Source organism: Rhea americana, unplaced genomic scaffold, assembly GCF_003343005.1.
Source record: "Rhea americana isolate MKP2758 unplaced genomic scaffold, rheAme1 scaffold_622, whole genome shotgun sequence".
NCBI classification, from domain to species: domain Eukaryota; kingdom Metazoa; phylum Chordata; class Aves; order Rheiformes; family Rheidae; genus Rhea; species Rhea americana.
Genome location: NW_028186782.1, coordinates 44,099 through 60,353, shown reverse-complemented (window position 1 = coordinate 60,353; position 16,255 = coordinate 44,099). Strand labels below are relative to the sequence as shown.

Genomic DNA, 16,255 nt, shown 5'->3' with positions numbered 1-16,255 from the left:
ACTTTGGAGCTGTATCAGCAGAAGGCACAGGACCAAGGTCTTCCCTGTCCCTCCAGGTGAAGTCGCGGGAGGGTGACGGAGCAGAGGCTATGATGAAGGCTAGCTTCCTCTATGTCTCATGCAGCTTTCATCTGCTGAGACTTATCTGAAAGGGGAGCAAGGCTGAGCGAAAGTCACCACTCACCGAGATAGCCCTGTGTCTTCTTCTGTAGTGCAGTGACGGGGCAGTCCTTGTGAGCCAGCAGGAGCTGTTTAAGTTGAGCAACTTCGTTCCTCAGTAGCGTAACTTCGTTCTGCGATGTGAAAACAAACACACACTTATGTATCACTCGCGCTCCGGAGAGCAGCCTCCAGGAACCGCAGAATGCTAGTTTACGTGCCCTGCRAATCTGCTAGCCTAAGCTGAAATATTGCTGGCCCAAGTACAATTAAAACACACWGTTTCTGGGTTTGGGGAATTTTGCATGCAAGACACAGATTGCAGAATTTCCCTCCAGCAGCCCCTYGCCACGCTGGGCGCCTAGTCTTGGCCGAACGTTCGCCCGAGCCCTTCCGCCAACGCCAGCAGTTTGAGTCAGATGCTCCAGGACGCTGTTGGCTCTGACGGAAAACTAAACAGAGTGAGAAGCTCAGTGTACTCCGATCCGCTGCAGGATGCCTCCATCCCAGCGCGTGCCACCGTCTGACCACAAGCAGCAGTGTAGACTGCAACTAGATCAGTCAGTGCGGAAGAGCAGAGCTCTGCCAAGCTTTCGGCACCTCTGTGAGCTGCCTCGGATTTAAGGAGACCTCCACGTTTCATGTCACCTGTTTTACAGGTGAAGAACYGTGGCACGGAGAGGAAAATAACTCAACTGGAGCCACAGAGGAGCTCTGTAGCCATTGCTGGGTACTCTGGCTACTTCCCCAACCATCGGGCCATCCTTGCTCCCACCAAGGCAACCAGCAGTGATCTGTTACTTAACTAGTTATATATTCCCTCTCCTTCTCTGTTACTCCAAGACAAAAATGTCTGAGTCTCCAAAGCTTTTTGCCTGAATCTCCAAAGCTTTTCAGGTTAACATTCTGCTGTGAAATCAGTTCCAGTCCTCTGAAAACTCTGTGCAGCATATTATTCCTCCACCAAAACGTTTGGAGAAATAGCTGAAAGCCAGTCAATTGTATTTCAAAACTGCCCGAGGAAACAGTTTCTATTATTATCTTGGGAAGAGAATAAAAATACCATGATCAGTGCTATTGAAAAAAATCCCACTGCATGAGTCACTAGCAACCAACGGAAGAAAAAGCCCAGAATGGACACAAGTTCAGTCTTTACAGACCCTTCAATCCTCGGCCAACACTGAGAGCCTTAACAAGGCTCTGCAATGGCAGTGAAATTATGTTTGGTCGTCTGTAGCCTTAGTTGTGCAGTACTTCTGCTAAGCATATGGAGGGTGCTGCCAGAAAGCCCCCATTCTCCGGAAAAATCTGCACGGTTACGGGCCACGGCCGTGGGCCGCAGCTGCAGAGCCTCCTCGCTTGTCCCGTGCCAGGTCCTTGCTGCACGAAGGGGACTAAGGCTGTTTCTGCAGACCCTGTGCCAGCAGAGAGCTCTCCCCGACTCAGAGTGGAGCTTTCCACTCTGCAAATACAGCTGCTTCCTGGGGCCTCCACGCTCTGCTCCCAGAGCTTGTGTTGCTCCACGTGCTACAGCGCTGCCCTGACGGGGCGAAGAGGCAGAGCTCTTCCCCCAAGTGCTGCTYGAGGCAGGGCTTAGGCTTCTCCTGAGCAACACGATGGAGACCGGGGAGCGAAACCTAGGCACACAGGCAGCAATCCTGCTCCAGGGAGCAATACCCAAGCGCACGTCGCCTCTGCAGCACGCGATGTTCCTTGCGGAGCGACGGTCCTAGCGCAGCCAGGCTGGCGAACGGCYGTGCTCAGCCTCCACGGTTACATACTCACGCTCAGCTGGATGTTTTGGGTCGTGAGCTCCTCGGCTTTCTTCTCCAAGGAAGACACCCAGAGCTTGCGTTTCTGACGGCACCGGGACGCCGCGGCCCGGTTCCGCTCCAGGAACCGCTGCCGGCGCTCGTCCGGGTCTTCGTCAACCGTGCGCCTCCGCCGCCCGCCGGTGCTGGGTGTGGGCTGGGCAGGGGAAACCTGCAGACCAGGCACATGAAAGAGAGGTACTGAAGGGGAGGCAGGAACAGGCACCGACGTAACCCCGTCTCTGCTAAGGACGCTTCCCGCTCGGTTTCACGGAGCGGTTGTCAAGAGCTTCCTGCTGGGACAGAAATTTCCTTTCGCAGAACGGCCAGGACAACGTGCTGGAGGGTGAAGCGAGGGCAACCCCRGCTGCGAGCGGGCAGCTGGGGACAAAGCGTTTCTGGCAACGTTTCTTCCTCCGCTGCTTCTAGAGAGCTCTGCAAASTGAAGGTGTGAATCCATGTGAACTCACTGACATCCCGAGCCCACCGATGGGCGGACTGTAGGGGAAGTATTTAAATCTCAAACTCCTGCACGGAGACTTTGAGGGTACAGCAGAGGTTTCTCCCCCTTGGTGCTCAGGACCTAACGTGGTAAACAACCACAGGCATCCCCCACGGCGCGGCAATGCAAACAGCTTTCCTTTTAATTTCMCTTAAGAGGTTTTAAATGAGCTTCTTTTACTTCGCATTGCAATGACTTAGGAGGTTCCTGCATAACCAGCCACCATGCATCAGCTGAAAGAAGGTAACTCCCAGCTGCTGGGCTGGGAGCGTCCRGTGCCGCTCTGACACACGCAACCGCGCGCAGTCAAATCGAACACGGCCTCTGTTCAGGTTCAGTAACTCACTCGCAGCGTTCAAACAAACCGCCGCTTTTGAGAGGCCAATTTGCTTTAAAAATTAATTTGGGTTAAATTTTCCCTCGAATGTCTTCAGCTAAACAAGCTCGCGGAGGCAACTGCTACAAAGGGTTTCGTAACCCTGCGCGTTGCCCGGTTTGATTTCGCGGGAACAAAGGAAGAGGCAGCGAGGGCAAACGGTCCTGCAGACGCAGCCTCGCCGGCACTTCTGCAAGGGCTCCGTAATTACACCGCCCCGATCGGGGAGCGCAGTTACACTTCGGTACTTGCTGTCAGGCAGCATATGGATATTAAACTTTTGGAAGCCTGTCTAACTGACGGAGCAGGTGGCGATCCTGATGGAAGGCTGGCATTTGGTGAGCTGGCAGGAACCAGCAGCGTTGATTGCCTAAGAGGGGASCGTTTAACCCCAGTAATTGAGCAGGGAGAAGAGAGCAAAATACTCTTTCTAAACTCCAGACCTTGTCAACCAAATGAACATGTTGCTGAAGTTTTCTGCCTGGCACGGTTTGGGAGTGTTAGTGCTGAAACTGCACTGAAAAAACCCCACGGTTTTTAACTCCCTCTGCAAACCAGGATGGTTGCAAGGTTTTCCTCTCCTTCCCCAAGATCCAGAACCCCCCTCGGCATCTCCAGCCCAACCTCGCAGGCTAAGTGGCGGCAGACCTGTGGCTGAGCTGGGGAAGGGGCATCCGGGTGCTGGACAAGTATCTGACTCTGCTCCGGACGTGCAGTCACCATCGTGCTGGCTGAGCCCACCACCAGGTTGCTGCCATTCAGTGAGGAAGACGTCTGATGTGTCAAGCTGGCCTTCAGCCTCTGTCAGAGGAGAAAAGAGGACATCAGTGGACCTCTTCTCTACGTTGTTAAGGTTTTAACCATCAATTCTGTCATCCGAGCAGCCAGGCCCCTGGGGAACGTGCTCTTCAGGGACTGCGGCTGATTCAAATCCAACCGAAAGCCATCACCATCTGGCCTACCCAAAGACAGACAGTGGCTTCCAACTCAGGCCCRAGCGGACAGGTGTCTGCATCCCAAAATTGCTACAGCAACTGGCACCGATCCGCTTCCCAGCTGGCAGGCKCCGCAGAAAGAACATGGACTGAACAGGCTTTGGGGCTTGAACTGCCCTTGAGCACCTGGAGAGAGGGCTTTCTGGGATAGAGAAGGGCACGTACGGGATCGAGAGCACGGCTGGCGTGTTCTCCGGGCGGCCGTATGCAGGATCACGGGAAAGGATGGTTCTGTCTCATGCCTCGAACAGACTTTAAGATCTGTCACCCCACTCATAGCTCTGATCTGCAGACACCTAACTGGGATGTGATGGGAGCAGGACTACACAGGTCACTGCAGCAACGGTGAGCAGCACCACTGTAAGAGACGGGTCTGCAAACACCTCTACCTTGTCTCAGGCAAAAAAAAAACATGGGGTTTCACCACTCTTTGCTCTCAAATTTAGGTTCACTTCCTCCCTCTGCGTGCACCGCTTTGATCTGTGGAAGAGCCAACTGAGGGAAATGCTTCCCGAAATCTTTAGCTAAAAGAGTCTACGTGAAAACCATTACTAGGACCCTTGGATTACAGCACAACATCTCTTCTCTTGGCTCTGCCTTCCTCAAGCCCACCTCCAACCCATCTGTTATCTTGGATCCAAAAGCTCCAGCTTTACACAACAGCCGTGTTTAGGCCGGGGCTGAGGTTTCTCCTGACAACAGCGCCGACTCGTCCGCTCTTCCCGGTGGCATTCGTAACATCTGCTCTCTGTGCGGGAAGGCGCTGCGACGGCTGCGCAGGATTTTGGAGAAGCGGCGTCCCTTCGCAAAGGCGACAGGGGAAAAGGACTCCAGACGGAGTCTTTTCTGGAGGAGCTGGCGAAGACATCACGGCAACACCGGCGTGACACCTCCCCTCCCCAGGCACGTGTTTGGACACTTACCATTTTGGCTTCTGAGTGCACTGGAAGGCCTGATGGTGAAATGGACCCGCTGCTGTTGATGGGTGGCCCAGGAATACCGGGAATGTTAGGCACCATGGACATCGGCCGAGCCAGCTAACGGACAGAAACCAATACATGAGTTTTTGGAAGCTGAGGKGCTACTGCCGCAAGCGCTTTCCGCGAAGCAGCTCTAGAGTAATTCCCTGACCAAGCACATTTATAAGTCTTGACAACCGCTCAGCATCTAACTGCTGCCATCAATTACGTCTGCTGCCTCCGAAGGCCAGCAGCCACCCGTCTGGTGGCCACAGCGGCTGTTTAAGAAGAGCCCAGCCACACCAAGTAGCTGCTCGAGACAGGCAGAAGGGCAGCCCTAAAGATTTCCTCCTTTCTCTCCCTCCCAGGTGGCTTTTCCCCACCAGTACAGGAGGAGAGGGCGGATGCAAGACCTTTTCCTGGGTTCTCTGCCCAGCTCTACCGCACGGCTACAGTGTCCCCTTCTAGAAAAGAGGTATTTTTTCTCCCTCATCAAAGAGGAAAAGCCAGAATTTGCACTTGCTTTTGTAAGCCGCTCTGACACAAAACACCSCAAACGCAAACCGTATTTTAGAACAAGCAGGGAGGTACGAAGACGTTTCCGTGCCCACGAGCCACATCGAACTGTCACCGTGTTTGCCTGCTTTGACGTCAACATTCCTGTTACCTGGGACAGAAGGTTTTGGCCGCCACTCGCTCAAAAACCAAAAGACATGCCCTGCAGGACGGCCAGGATTCACGCAGGCTGCTCGGTGAGGAGCTGAAGCGCTCAGCAGACATACAAACCACCCAGCAGGCTAATCTGCTCGCGAATCCTACACTGCGGAAAATTCCCTGCATGCAAAAGCACAAGCCGCAGTGCTAATATTCRAACAGCTCTTTAGCACGCTGGCGAGGTTAGGGTGGCTTTCCTGGCCCGCGAAGACCAACATGTTCTCTGCAAGCTCGAATGGTTTCAATTGAAGCAAGCTGTTCCAAATGGAAGCAGCTAATCAGGGATCCTACAGTTCCCAGCCCTGGATCTATGGCATGAGCCATCTGTCCAGGCAAAGCTTTGTTTTCTTCCAGACTTATTGCCCTCTAGTGTGATCGACATGTTATTACTACCTTGCCAGAGCTGGCTCCCCTCTTCCTCCTGTTCCAGTCTTATCCAGCACAGAGGGGGGAGATGTCTTTTAATTTTTACAAAATGGAAGCGTCRCCATATATTTGGCAGAGGGAAAACGCTGCCCCCTTCTCACGCAGAGCCGTGTTGGATGTTTCTCTTACCGATATGACAGAAGGCATCTGTACAGGAGGGCCTGGGAGCACAGGCATGGTCTGTCCATTTGCAAGCTGCACGACAAGTGGAAGGGAACCTGTGGGAGACCTGGAGAAACAATTTAAATTGTCACGGATTATTTCAAGTTTATGCTGTCCCGGCAGCCCCGTGAGCTCAAGGGCAGAAGCACAAGTCAACCCCCGTTAGTGAATTTGGGCCAATTTTCACGTTTTTTTTTTTTGGAGGACAGCAAGTACTTTCACCATGTCCTGAATTGGTTGGCGTAAAGGTTAGAYGAGCACGTGCCGAGGTACCGACCTACAGCCCGCTCGGCGCACGCGCCGTCACGTCTCGGCGACGCAGTGCCGGCCGCTCCGCCGACGGCGAGCGCTCCGCCGACGCTGCTGAAGCCCAGAGACACGACGCCCACGCGGATACGCAGCAGAGCTCTCCCAGGCACCGCTGGGGTCAGGCTCTGCGAGAGCTCCCGAAACTCCTCTAAAAGCTTAAAAGCRTCCCCGCGGGCTCTCCGGTGGCGCCCGCCGGCTGCCGCTCCGCGGGCACCGGGCAGACGGCGGGGCTGCGCAGCGGCTCCCGCTTACCGGCAACTTCCCGGCCCACGAGGAGCGTTCGGTGAGCTCCCACGAGAGGGTTTGCGAGACCTGAGCTTTCCACTAACAAACGCTTCTAAATCTCCCGGCTCCGGAGAAAAATCTCCTAAATACGGAGCCGACGTTGGCTCGTGTCTGCCTGAAACAACGGCTCTGGGCGAGGCGAACGGCCCCGCTCAGCGCAGGCTGGCGGAGGAGGCCGTCGCGCCGGAGCCTGATCGTGACAAATGAGAAATACCAAGCGCTTTTTCCGTCGCAGATCATTTTGCAGCGCAAAAGGCGGCGGCRGCGGCGGCGGGTGGACCCGCGGGGCGCTGGCAAGCAGGCGCGCCCCACGCCGCCGCCTCCGCTTCACGTCGTCGCGAGCTCCCCATCCTCCCTCCGGCTGCGACCCTCCGGGCTCAGCCCCGTCCGGGAGAGCTCAGGAAAAGCGGAGCTGATCCGCTCCAGCCGGAACGGGAAGAGGGAAACCTTTCCCCGCCAGCCAGGGCTGCTTCTGCCGTTCGTCCTCAGCTCACGACAGCGCAGCGGGAAGCCGAATGGAGGCAGAGAAGAGCCGGGAGAAGAGCGGGGAGTCGAGATGAAAACCAGCTGCTGCCTCCTCTGACGAGCCCGGAGAAGGGCACGGACGAGGCTCCGCTGCCTGGGATCCTCGGAGCTGGCACGGAGCCCCGGCAGCGTGGGGAGACGCAGGGAACCCAAGTCAGAGGGGGAAGTTCGCGATGCCAGKAACTCCAGCCGGAATTTTTAAGGCTGCCTGGGCAACGCGAGCGTTGGGCTCGCACTCATTTCTCCCGGGCATCCCAAATCCTCCGGGCTGCTTTGAAAATCCCAGCCTGGAGTACAYGGAGTTCACATCTCCGCCAGGCCCACGGCCCCGCCGCTTCCACCGGGGCCCTGACGCAGGGACCCTCGATAAAACTGCAACCCCGCCGCTCTGCACCCTGCGCTCGACTCCCGTGCCCTAGGAGGGATCTCTCACCGTGGGCTGCAACGCAAAAAAAAAAAAAAAAACGGTACTGAAGGCTGCCTTCCTCCAGTTCTGATTTTCTCTTTTCTCCAAGGCTCCGGGTTGGCTGCCCGAAGGAATACAATGCCCTTTCAAAGCCCTGGGATAATCACTTAACCCCTTAATGCCTCGAGACAGGATTTAAAACTTTCCGTCAGGAAGCCTGGATTGATGGTGCCAGAGGGTCAAGGCAAAAACACACACGAAAATATGAACTGACAGCCCCCAAATAAATGGCCTGGTTAATGTAAGGAGCCAGCCTCAAACAAGGGTAATTAGAAAGAGGCCAGGACCGTGGCAAAAACGAAGCATCCTGACACCAAAGAATAGAAATGGGGCTAAATATATGTCTCCTGAGGGCCCATTGTAATGTGTTTCCTGCATCCTTCAGGCTCCTTCCTTTTATGTGCGGGGCTGGAGCTACCTAGCAGCGTAGCAGGCTCATAACCACAGCACCRAGCGCTCTCGAGTCTCCGCTCGAGCCTGTTAAAGGGGCGAAAAGGAGCAGGTCATCAGAGCTGCCGAAACAAACAGCTCCCGAGGCAGAAGCTGACCACGAAGGAGGCCAGCAGGCTGGAGGAGAGGTTACACTTCAGAGGCAGCAGCTGTCCGAGCAAATCCCAGAGCCGTTAAAGAGCCGCACAGTTTCCTCCCGACGGTTTCTCCGCGCTCTCTCCTCCGCACCAGGCAGCAAAAGCGACTCGGCGTCCCCGGCACAGACAGCGAGCGTCTTGTCAGCGCGTTTGGGGATCAGGCTTAATTCCTCCCCGCGGCGCGTTCCGCCTCGTTTCGTTACACTACAACAATTAGTTCCTGCTTTCTGCGCTTACGCCCCATTTGCCTTTTCCAGGCTGTGCTGCAACGAGGCCCTTATGCCCAAGCAGCCGCAGCGGGAACGGCGGCACCTCAGCCGTTCCGACAATCAAGTTAACTTATTTAGGTACCTAATTACTGCCCAGGAAGCCTGACGAGGCGGGAATAAAAACCTCAGCGTGCGTTTCCCTCTTCCATACTTACCCTAGCTGTCTGTTGGATGGTGGTGCCTGGGTAATGACAGAGGTCGGGGAAGGCAGCGTCGGGTGGAGCGGGTCGTAGCCCAAGTGCAACGGCAGCGAGCCCGGACGCACGATGGTCGGGGTAGGTGTAGAAATGATTACAGGTTTTGAGGGGATCTCCTAGACACAGAAGAAAGGACCCCGGCGGTTACTCRTTAGCCTGCTCATTGCCTGGCTGTCTGCTTGTGATGGTTTAGAAGCAATTTAGGAAAAATTTAGGCACTTTGGTAACACCGTGAAATGGAAACTGAAGCACGGAGGGGAGAGACTTAGCCTGAAGTCGCACGGATTCGATGTCAGTGTTGGGAACAGGGCAGGGCGCAGCAATTCAGGCTTCCGCTGCCTACAGCAGCCACTGGGAAATAATTCCCCTCTCCAAATTACTGCTCGGGCCCTAGCTAACGTCTCCACAGTGGGAAGTTTTTCAGATGGAGCCCGTGCCACCGAGACTAATCTCCTGCTCTGAATCACCCAGCCGAACCCCTAGGACRCGGGGAGCCGATCTCCGAGAAGATGTTTTACTCAATTGGCGCTTTTATGCTGCCGGAAGAGCGTTCTCAGCGCTACCCCAGGGTAAATAGCAAGGCTTCCCTCATTAGCCAAATCCAGGCGGACGTTTAAGTGCAGCAAATGTGGTTTTAAGGAGCTGGGGGAAGGGAAGGAACAAGCTTTTCTCTTTCCTTTTAAAATAAGATGGCAACCTCGCAACCTCAAATCAGGCCTGGGCGCACGAGCRGAGAAAAAAGCTTTTTGCTTTCCCCTGGCGAAGGGGAGACCGACAGCTCCGCCGGGCGCCGTCCCAGACACCTACCTTCTCCTTGTTTCGGGGGGACTGCGGGTTAGACGCGGGGCTGTCCGGAGGCGAAGAGTCCACCTCAACCGGCTCTTCCTCCTTTATTTTGATGTCCGGCGTTGACGGCAGCGACATGTCCAGGGCTCCGGCGCTCTACGGGAAAAGGCAGATCGAAGGCGCAATTAGCTCCTACGCTTTGCGAAACGCGTTTGGCCGTCCCCAGAGGAAAAACCCCGGCTCTGAGCTCTCGCCAAATTATTATTATTTATTGGGACTCGAGTAGCATCTGGGAGGCCGAGAGCAGCGCCTCGCCGCGCCGGCCCCGTCCAAAGAGACGAAGGCCTAGCAAAGACGGTCTCTGCCCCAGACGGCACCATTTTGTGGTTTCTCAGTAACACATACGCACGCAATTCTTTCCATTGGCATTTTTTTCCCCCCGTAAAATGGCTCTGCTAAGGAGAGCAGGTAACTAAGCCAAATGCCTGCAAGCTGCAGAAGGCGCTTCCATTCGCAGGAGAGCTGCAAAGCGTTGTATAAATCAACCCTAATTGTTTTATTACCCGATTATCAAAAGCAAACGAAGAGCCAGGCCGTTTACTAACTATCTAGGAGCGCCCCGCTAAAAGCAAACCCAACCGTACGCCTGGCCCCGGCGACTTGCCACCCGCCGGGCTTCCCGCAGCGCCACGTGCCCCGTTTCACCCAGTTACCGGCTTGCCGGTTGCCCCCCGCCACGGCGGGCAGCGGGGCGAGGGGGGGGGGGCGACGGGCAGGGCGAGCTGGGGAGCGCGAGGGGCCGAGCCGGCGGCCAGGCACCTTCGGAAGCCCGCAAGGTTCCCGAGCACCCACAAGAAGGGCTGGGGAGGGGTGTGGGGGGGGGTCCTCGGGTCCGATAGAGCACCCCGATCTGGGCTGGCGACGGGGGCCAGAACGGCGGGGCAATCGGCTCGGCGGCCACCTCGGCCCRCCGCAGACCCGGTGCCGAGCGGGAACCATTTACCTGCCCTCTTTAAGCAGAGCCGCGGCGCTGGGAATCACAAAGGAGAAGGGATTAACGTTCGGGAAAGTTTCAAGCCACCGAAAGCGCCTCCAGGGAAGCCCCCGCTGCGCCTACGGTTTTAATTAACGTGCTCGGTGTCGAGACCACCCYGGGAACCGGACGGGAAAACACACGGGCGGCGACGGGGAAAACGTTCGGAGCGTCTCAGCGACGCGCCGGGCGGCTGCGGCCGGGTCCGCTGAGCCAGCCGGGTCTGGGCACCGAGCGCGCGCGGAGGTTTCCTAAGAGGGGCAACGTTTTCCCTTAGGACGCCCGAAACCGCCCCGCGCGCCGAGCCCGGCCGCCGGCGGAAATATTTTGACTGCGGGCGTCCTAAAAGAGACGGGTGGTGGTGTGTGGACTGGGCAGGGGGGGAAGAGAAAARTAAAAGGCGAGCGTCCGGCAGCCCGAAGGCTCTTTGCCGGAGCTCTCAGGCGAGCGCGGCGCAGGACGCGGGTGGTCTCGCATATAAAACCGCCTGGCTAGACTGTGGGCTGCTCGAGCATTTCTGCGCGAAACCGCAAACCGAGAGCTACCTTCGCGCAGCGCTCGGGGGGCTGCCGAGAACAAAAGGCAGCGAGCGGAGAGCGTGAAACGCCGCATACCAATGAGAGAGATCAATTTATGCTTTAAAGAGCCTTCCCCCCACCCCTTCCCCTTCCCTGTTATTAGGGGAGCGGGCGAAAGGCAGGTTTCCGTTTTAATTCTGAATTCCTCCGTCCCCCATCTCGGCGAAGATTTACGCGGCACCGCCGCTGCAGTTTATTTCCGAGCAGCGCCGCTGACTGCGAGCGTATGTACGTACATATATCAATTTAGTAAATGTATGTGCCAGTCTAAGAGCCCAACGCGCATCTGCTGCTGCTCCTCGGATCCTGGAAGCGGGGCGGGATCGGTATGGGGGGGGGGAAAGGAGAGGGAAAATGTCCTTAATTAGCTGCTATCTGACGAGCGAGCCCGTCGTCCTTCAGACCCGCGCGCTCCCGAGGTTGGCAGGGGCAGGCTGAATCGATACGGCTTGCGCGCGAGGCAGCTCTTTTGTTAGAAAATCCTCCCCTCCCTGCAGCCCCCTCTTTATTTGCATGCGCTGCGAGCGTTCAAAGGCTCCGGCGCACCACGGCGGCTCCTCGCTCCCCTTCCCTGGCTTTGCGGAGAGCGCGGGAGACCGCCCCAGCCGCCCCTTAAAGGCAACAGCTTTAAGGATCCCGAGCGCCCAAGAGGCTCCGGGGGAATTTCGCCCCGGTCCTGAGCAGTCGGCRGAGCCTCGATCCTCTCCCGCATCTCCTTCCCGAGATGCAAGAAATTCCGAGCGTCGCCTTTTTTGCGCTTTTCGAAGCGAAAAGCCGAAGGAACAGTCACCCATTAAAACCCGCTCTAACCGGCGGCCCCGATCGCAGGGCCGGGCAGCCCGAGTCRCGCAGGTTGCAAAAAAACACAGTCCCCACGCGAGCGAGCGCGTTAAATCGGAGACCGCGCTCGGTTAACCCTACGGCGCGCGCGGTCCACCCGGAGAGCGCGGTCCCCCCGCTGGCGCTACGCCGGCGGCTGGGTTTTACGGCGGCGGCGGCCTTTGCCTCTTGCCTTTTTCTCGTCATCCTCGGCGGCTTTCTTGAACTCGTGCTCGAAGGAGCTGGCCAGCTCGTTGAAGAGTCCCACTTCTTCGCAGTTCTTCAAGAAGCGAGTTGGGGTCGGAGTCTGATCTGTTGGGGTTGCAATACGGAGCAGCTGTTAAAGAGAGGCTAGAAAATTCATTTAAACCACCTTAGCCCTCGCTTGGGACTCCCAGCGGCCGCGGCCTCCGCTGTGCAGAAGCCCGGGTGCTTTTCCACTGAGGCGTGCGGCACGTTTGCCAAAGCAATTCAGAAAGAGGGGGACGATTTCRGGTCGGTTTTGTGTCTCCCGCAAACGGAAACGAGAAAAGAAACTTTTGCCGCTCTTAAAAAAAGACGTGCGGCGACCGGAGGGGAAACGGCCGAGCGGAGCGGCTCTCCGGCCGAGGCGGGACAGAGCCGGGGAAGAGCCGCTTCCCTCTCCGCCCGTTTCCCTCCGTAAGGGAACATTAACGCGCCGCCGGAGCACGCACGGCCCCATTACCACCGCTGGCCAAAGCGGTCCCGCCGGGGCCGGTTTTCCACCGTMTTAACGCGTCGAGTCACGATCTCCCTGGCCGTCGCCCAGGCTTATAAAGCAGCCGAGCGACCTCCCCGCTGCCGGCGAGCGGCGTTTTTGCTGCGTGACGGTGGGTCGGGAGCCCGGGTACTGGCGGGAGCCCGGCAAGAGCACGTTACGCCGGGAGAATCCACCCGGCAGGAAACTTCCTATGTTTTTAAGCACAGCGGGGATCCCCGGGAGAGCTCAGCTCGGCCTCCCGCGTAAAACCCAGGCTGCCGGGTCTCCGCACGGAGCGCCGTAGCCCCGCTCGAGCCGAAGCAGAGGCTTCTTTACGACCCTCTTTTGCCTAACCGTGGAGTTATGGCAAGGGACACAAYGCTGAATCTTCCTGCTCCTTAACCCAGGCACCAATTCCAGCACGGAACAGGGCAGAGGGAGAGAAGAAGAAACTCCCCCGAGATAAAACAGCGGCGTAAAACAGGGCATTGGGGACTCAGGGCAGTAACGTCCCAGATCTCGCCGCTCAAAGCCGCCGYGGTTTTTTTAGCCCTCGCGAAACCCCCTTATCCGCCGTCGAGCTTCGCGGCTCAGCCCGCAGCAACCCGTCGAGCGTCGGCCCAGCGAAAACCCGGCGGGGCCGYGGCACCCTCGAGGGCTCGAGAAAACGGTTCCTCCCTTCTCCTTGCTCCCAGCAGTAACCCGCTCGCTCGGCGGTAGCGCAAACCTCGCGGCCTTTTAGGAAGCCCCGACGGAAGGGGATCCACAAGGCAGGAGGGTATCTGTAACCGGCAGCGATCTGCTGCCAGGCGGCAATATACGGTTTTCTCCAATCTTATAAAGGCCRCATTGACCGTGAGCTGCCAGAGCACCTCGTCTGGGCTCTGCAAATGCACTCGCGGCAGCGGCCGGGGCACTCGATGGCATTTTAATTTATTAGCTGCTAGCCTAAAAGCTCAAGAAAATTGACACCTGGGCCGAGGAGAGGAAGCCGGGTTTGTCAGATTTGGTTCATCGTCCTCAAAGCACATGCAGAAACGCGAAAGACCTTTAGCCCGTAAATCTTCCAGCCTTAATAAAAAGGGTGAGAGCTAAAAAAGAAAAAAAAAAAGAAAAAAAAGAGAAACCCACAAAACCTGATACTACCATAAAAAAGAAAAAAAATAGAAACTTGGAAGCCTCTGGCTTTCCTTTCCTCCTGATTAAATGCAGATCACAAGAGCTTTTTATGGGAGGTAGAGACGTTTTTCAGTGCATCTGGTCCCTGGTATTAATCTTGCAGTCATGCTATATTAATGTGCACCATTTTCCGAGCTGGCCTGGATTGAGCGCCACATACCTGCTATGATGACTGAGTCGGTTCGAGCAGGGCCGAATTTCAATGTCATCTCATGCTTGTGTTTATGAACCGCCAGGTGGTCCTCGTTTGTAAACCTCTGAAATGAAACAATTTAGCAAATCGTGAATAAATGCGTTCTGCGTTTTACGGTACATCCTGCAGCCGGGTTTTTTGGGAGGGGGGTGGGGGAAGAGCCGCCCGGAGAGCGACTCGTAACACGATCGCTGCCGAGCGTTAAGCAAACCCAGAGCGGGGCAGATCGGGTGGGAAGCGGCGCGTGAACGCGGCGCTCCCGACGAAGGGAGCCGTCAGGCGAACGGGGGACAAATAAGTTTTAATCATCCAAGTTTCGCGAGCGGCGGCGACGAGCCAAACCCGCCGAAAAGCGCCGCTTCTCTCGCTAACGCCGCGGCGGATGGTTTTAGGGGCTCGGGGGTGGTTTTAGGGGCTCGGGGGCGCTTTGGGGATGGCGGCTAACGCGGGGCTCGGGTGAGCCGAGCCGCTTTAAAAACCCAGACGAGAGGCGTCCCCGGCCGCAGCGACCTCCCCCGGGCCCTTTTCGGCAGCCGGCGCCGGAGGAAGCGATGGAGTTAAAGCAAATAATAATAAAAGAGCGGAGGATGGATTGCGCCTCTCCTAATAGACTGCGACAAACCGCGCGGCGGAGGGCATTTCACGGGCCCTGCTGCAGGATTTTTATGCATGCGGCGCAGCCCGTTTCGTTTCTTTTTTTTTTCTTTCCCTGCCGTTGCTCGAAAGAGCTGCTGCATCAAAGAATTTCCTTCCTTCCTTCCTTTCTCTCCGCTCTTTAAGCGGACAGACAAACCGACCCGACCCAGAGCCACCCGCGCTTGCAAATCAGCCGAAGCGCCGGAGCCGTCGCATCTATTTTTCCCCCCAACACACACACACACGCTTCCTCGCTTYGGTGCAATAAGAAATATCTTATGCAAAGCGTCCTTCAACCCCCTCTGCAAAAATACCAGGCGGGTCCGCAGCGCTTCTGAGAGCGGCCAGGGCTCGAATTAAACTAAAATAAAACCCAAGCTGACGGGTCTCGCAATCGTCTCGGCAAGGAAGGGTTTTATCAGGGCGGTTCGTGCAGCCCCGGGTGAACGTACGCTGGTTTTCCCATCGCTGCCGCCCGGGTCGGGCCGTAACTAAACATCACCAGCGCCAAAACGCAACCGAACCGGGGGAGAAAAGGCAGCCGAGGGCGCCGAAACCCGCAGCGGTGCTTTCGCACTGCGCCGTCCCCGGCTGCCCACTTCCATCCCGGCTCCTTTCTTTTTTTTTTTTCTTTTTTTTCCCCCATTTTTTTCCTAGGGCGCTTCTGCTCTTGCCGCCCGCTACGGCTCCATTTAACATCTTTATGCGCTCGCGCCAGCGTCGCGGCTCTGCCTCTCCTCCGCGCCGAAGCGCTCGCAGACGCCATATATCTTTCGGCACGTATTTCCAAACGCCGAAACCCAGAGGCCGAGCCCGGCGCTTCGGTGCTAAATCATGTCATTTTGCACGGGGAGGAAAGTAGCGGCGCGGGGAGAAAAGAAAAAAAGGAGGGAGGGAGGGGAAAATAAAAAAAAAAACGGAATGAGTTAAAGCCACAGCACCGGCTTTAATGCTTCATCTCCTTCCATCGGCACCGAGCGGCAGCGTGATTTCAGCCCGCTCTTTTGCGGGGTGAAACATCCCCCAGCCGCCGCGCCGGCGCTGCGCCCAGCCGGCTCCATCTCCCCCGTTCCCCGGCTGTGCAATGCCCACGCTCATGTGTCCCCCCCCCGCCTCCTTCCCCACTGACCCCCAGCCCCGGAGCCTGCAGGGATTAATTCACTAATGTGCGTAAAGTGCCCAGATCCCGGAGTGATTCATAGGTTTGCAAAGGCCAGGGATGGGGTGGTGTGGGGGGGCAACATTGCAATTATCTGCCGGGGACCGCGGGAAGCCCCGGGGGGGCCCCGTTTCCATAGGGAAGCAGGTGGCGCGAGCCCGCCCGCTCGGAGAGAACGCCGGAAAGACTTGTTGGTTTGCAAGAATGCAACGCTCTAGAGTCGCGTTTTTCTTCTGCAATGACCTAAAGTCGCAATTTTCTTTTGCAATGCTCTAAAGTTGCATTTTTCGTTTTCAAAGACCTAAAGTTGCATCTTCTCTTTTGCAATGACCTAAAGTTGCATTTTCCCTTTGCAACAACCTAAATTGCATTTTCCTTTTGCAACGACCTAAAGTTGCATTTTTCTTTT

The 16,255-nt window shown here is 56.7% G+C and overlaps 1 protein-coding gene across 1 annotated transcript in view; it reads right to left on the bottom strand.

Moving 5' to 3' along the window:
• LOC146587034 (cyclic AMP-dependent transcription factor ATF-7) overlaps window positions 1-16,255 on the bottom strand; it is a 20,733-nt gene continuing 4,478 nt past the window's right edge. Inside the window, exons 3-11 of the mRNA XM_085320269.1 lie at window positions 14,019-14,115; window positions 12,152-12,270; window positions 9,550-9,684; window positions 8,701-8,858; window positions 6,072-6,171; window positions 4,767-4,880; window positions 3,497-3,649; window positions 1,945-2,142; window positions 1-293 (exon numbers count right to left, since the gene is read on the bottom strand). Of these exons, the coding sequence (XP_085176395.1) occupies window positions 174-293; window positions 1,945-2,142; window positions 3,497-3,649; window positions 4,767-4,880; window positions 6,072-6,171; window positions 8,701-8,858; window positions 9,550-9,684; window positions 12,152-12,270; window positions 14,019-14,115 (1,194 nt within the window). The 3' untranslated portion in view covers window positions 1-173. The remainder of the gene's footprint in view (window positions 294-1,944; window positions 2,143-3,496; window positions 3,650-4,766; window positions 4,881-6,071; window positions 6,172-8,700; window positions 8,859-9,549; window positions 9,685-12,151; window positions 12,271-14,018; window positions 14,116-16,255) is intronic.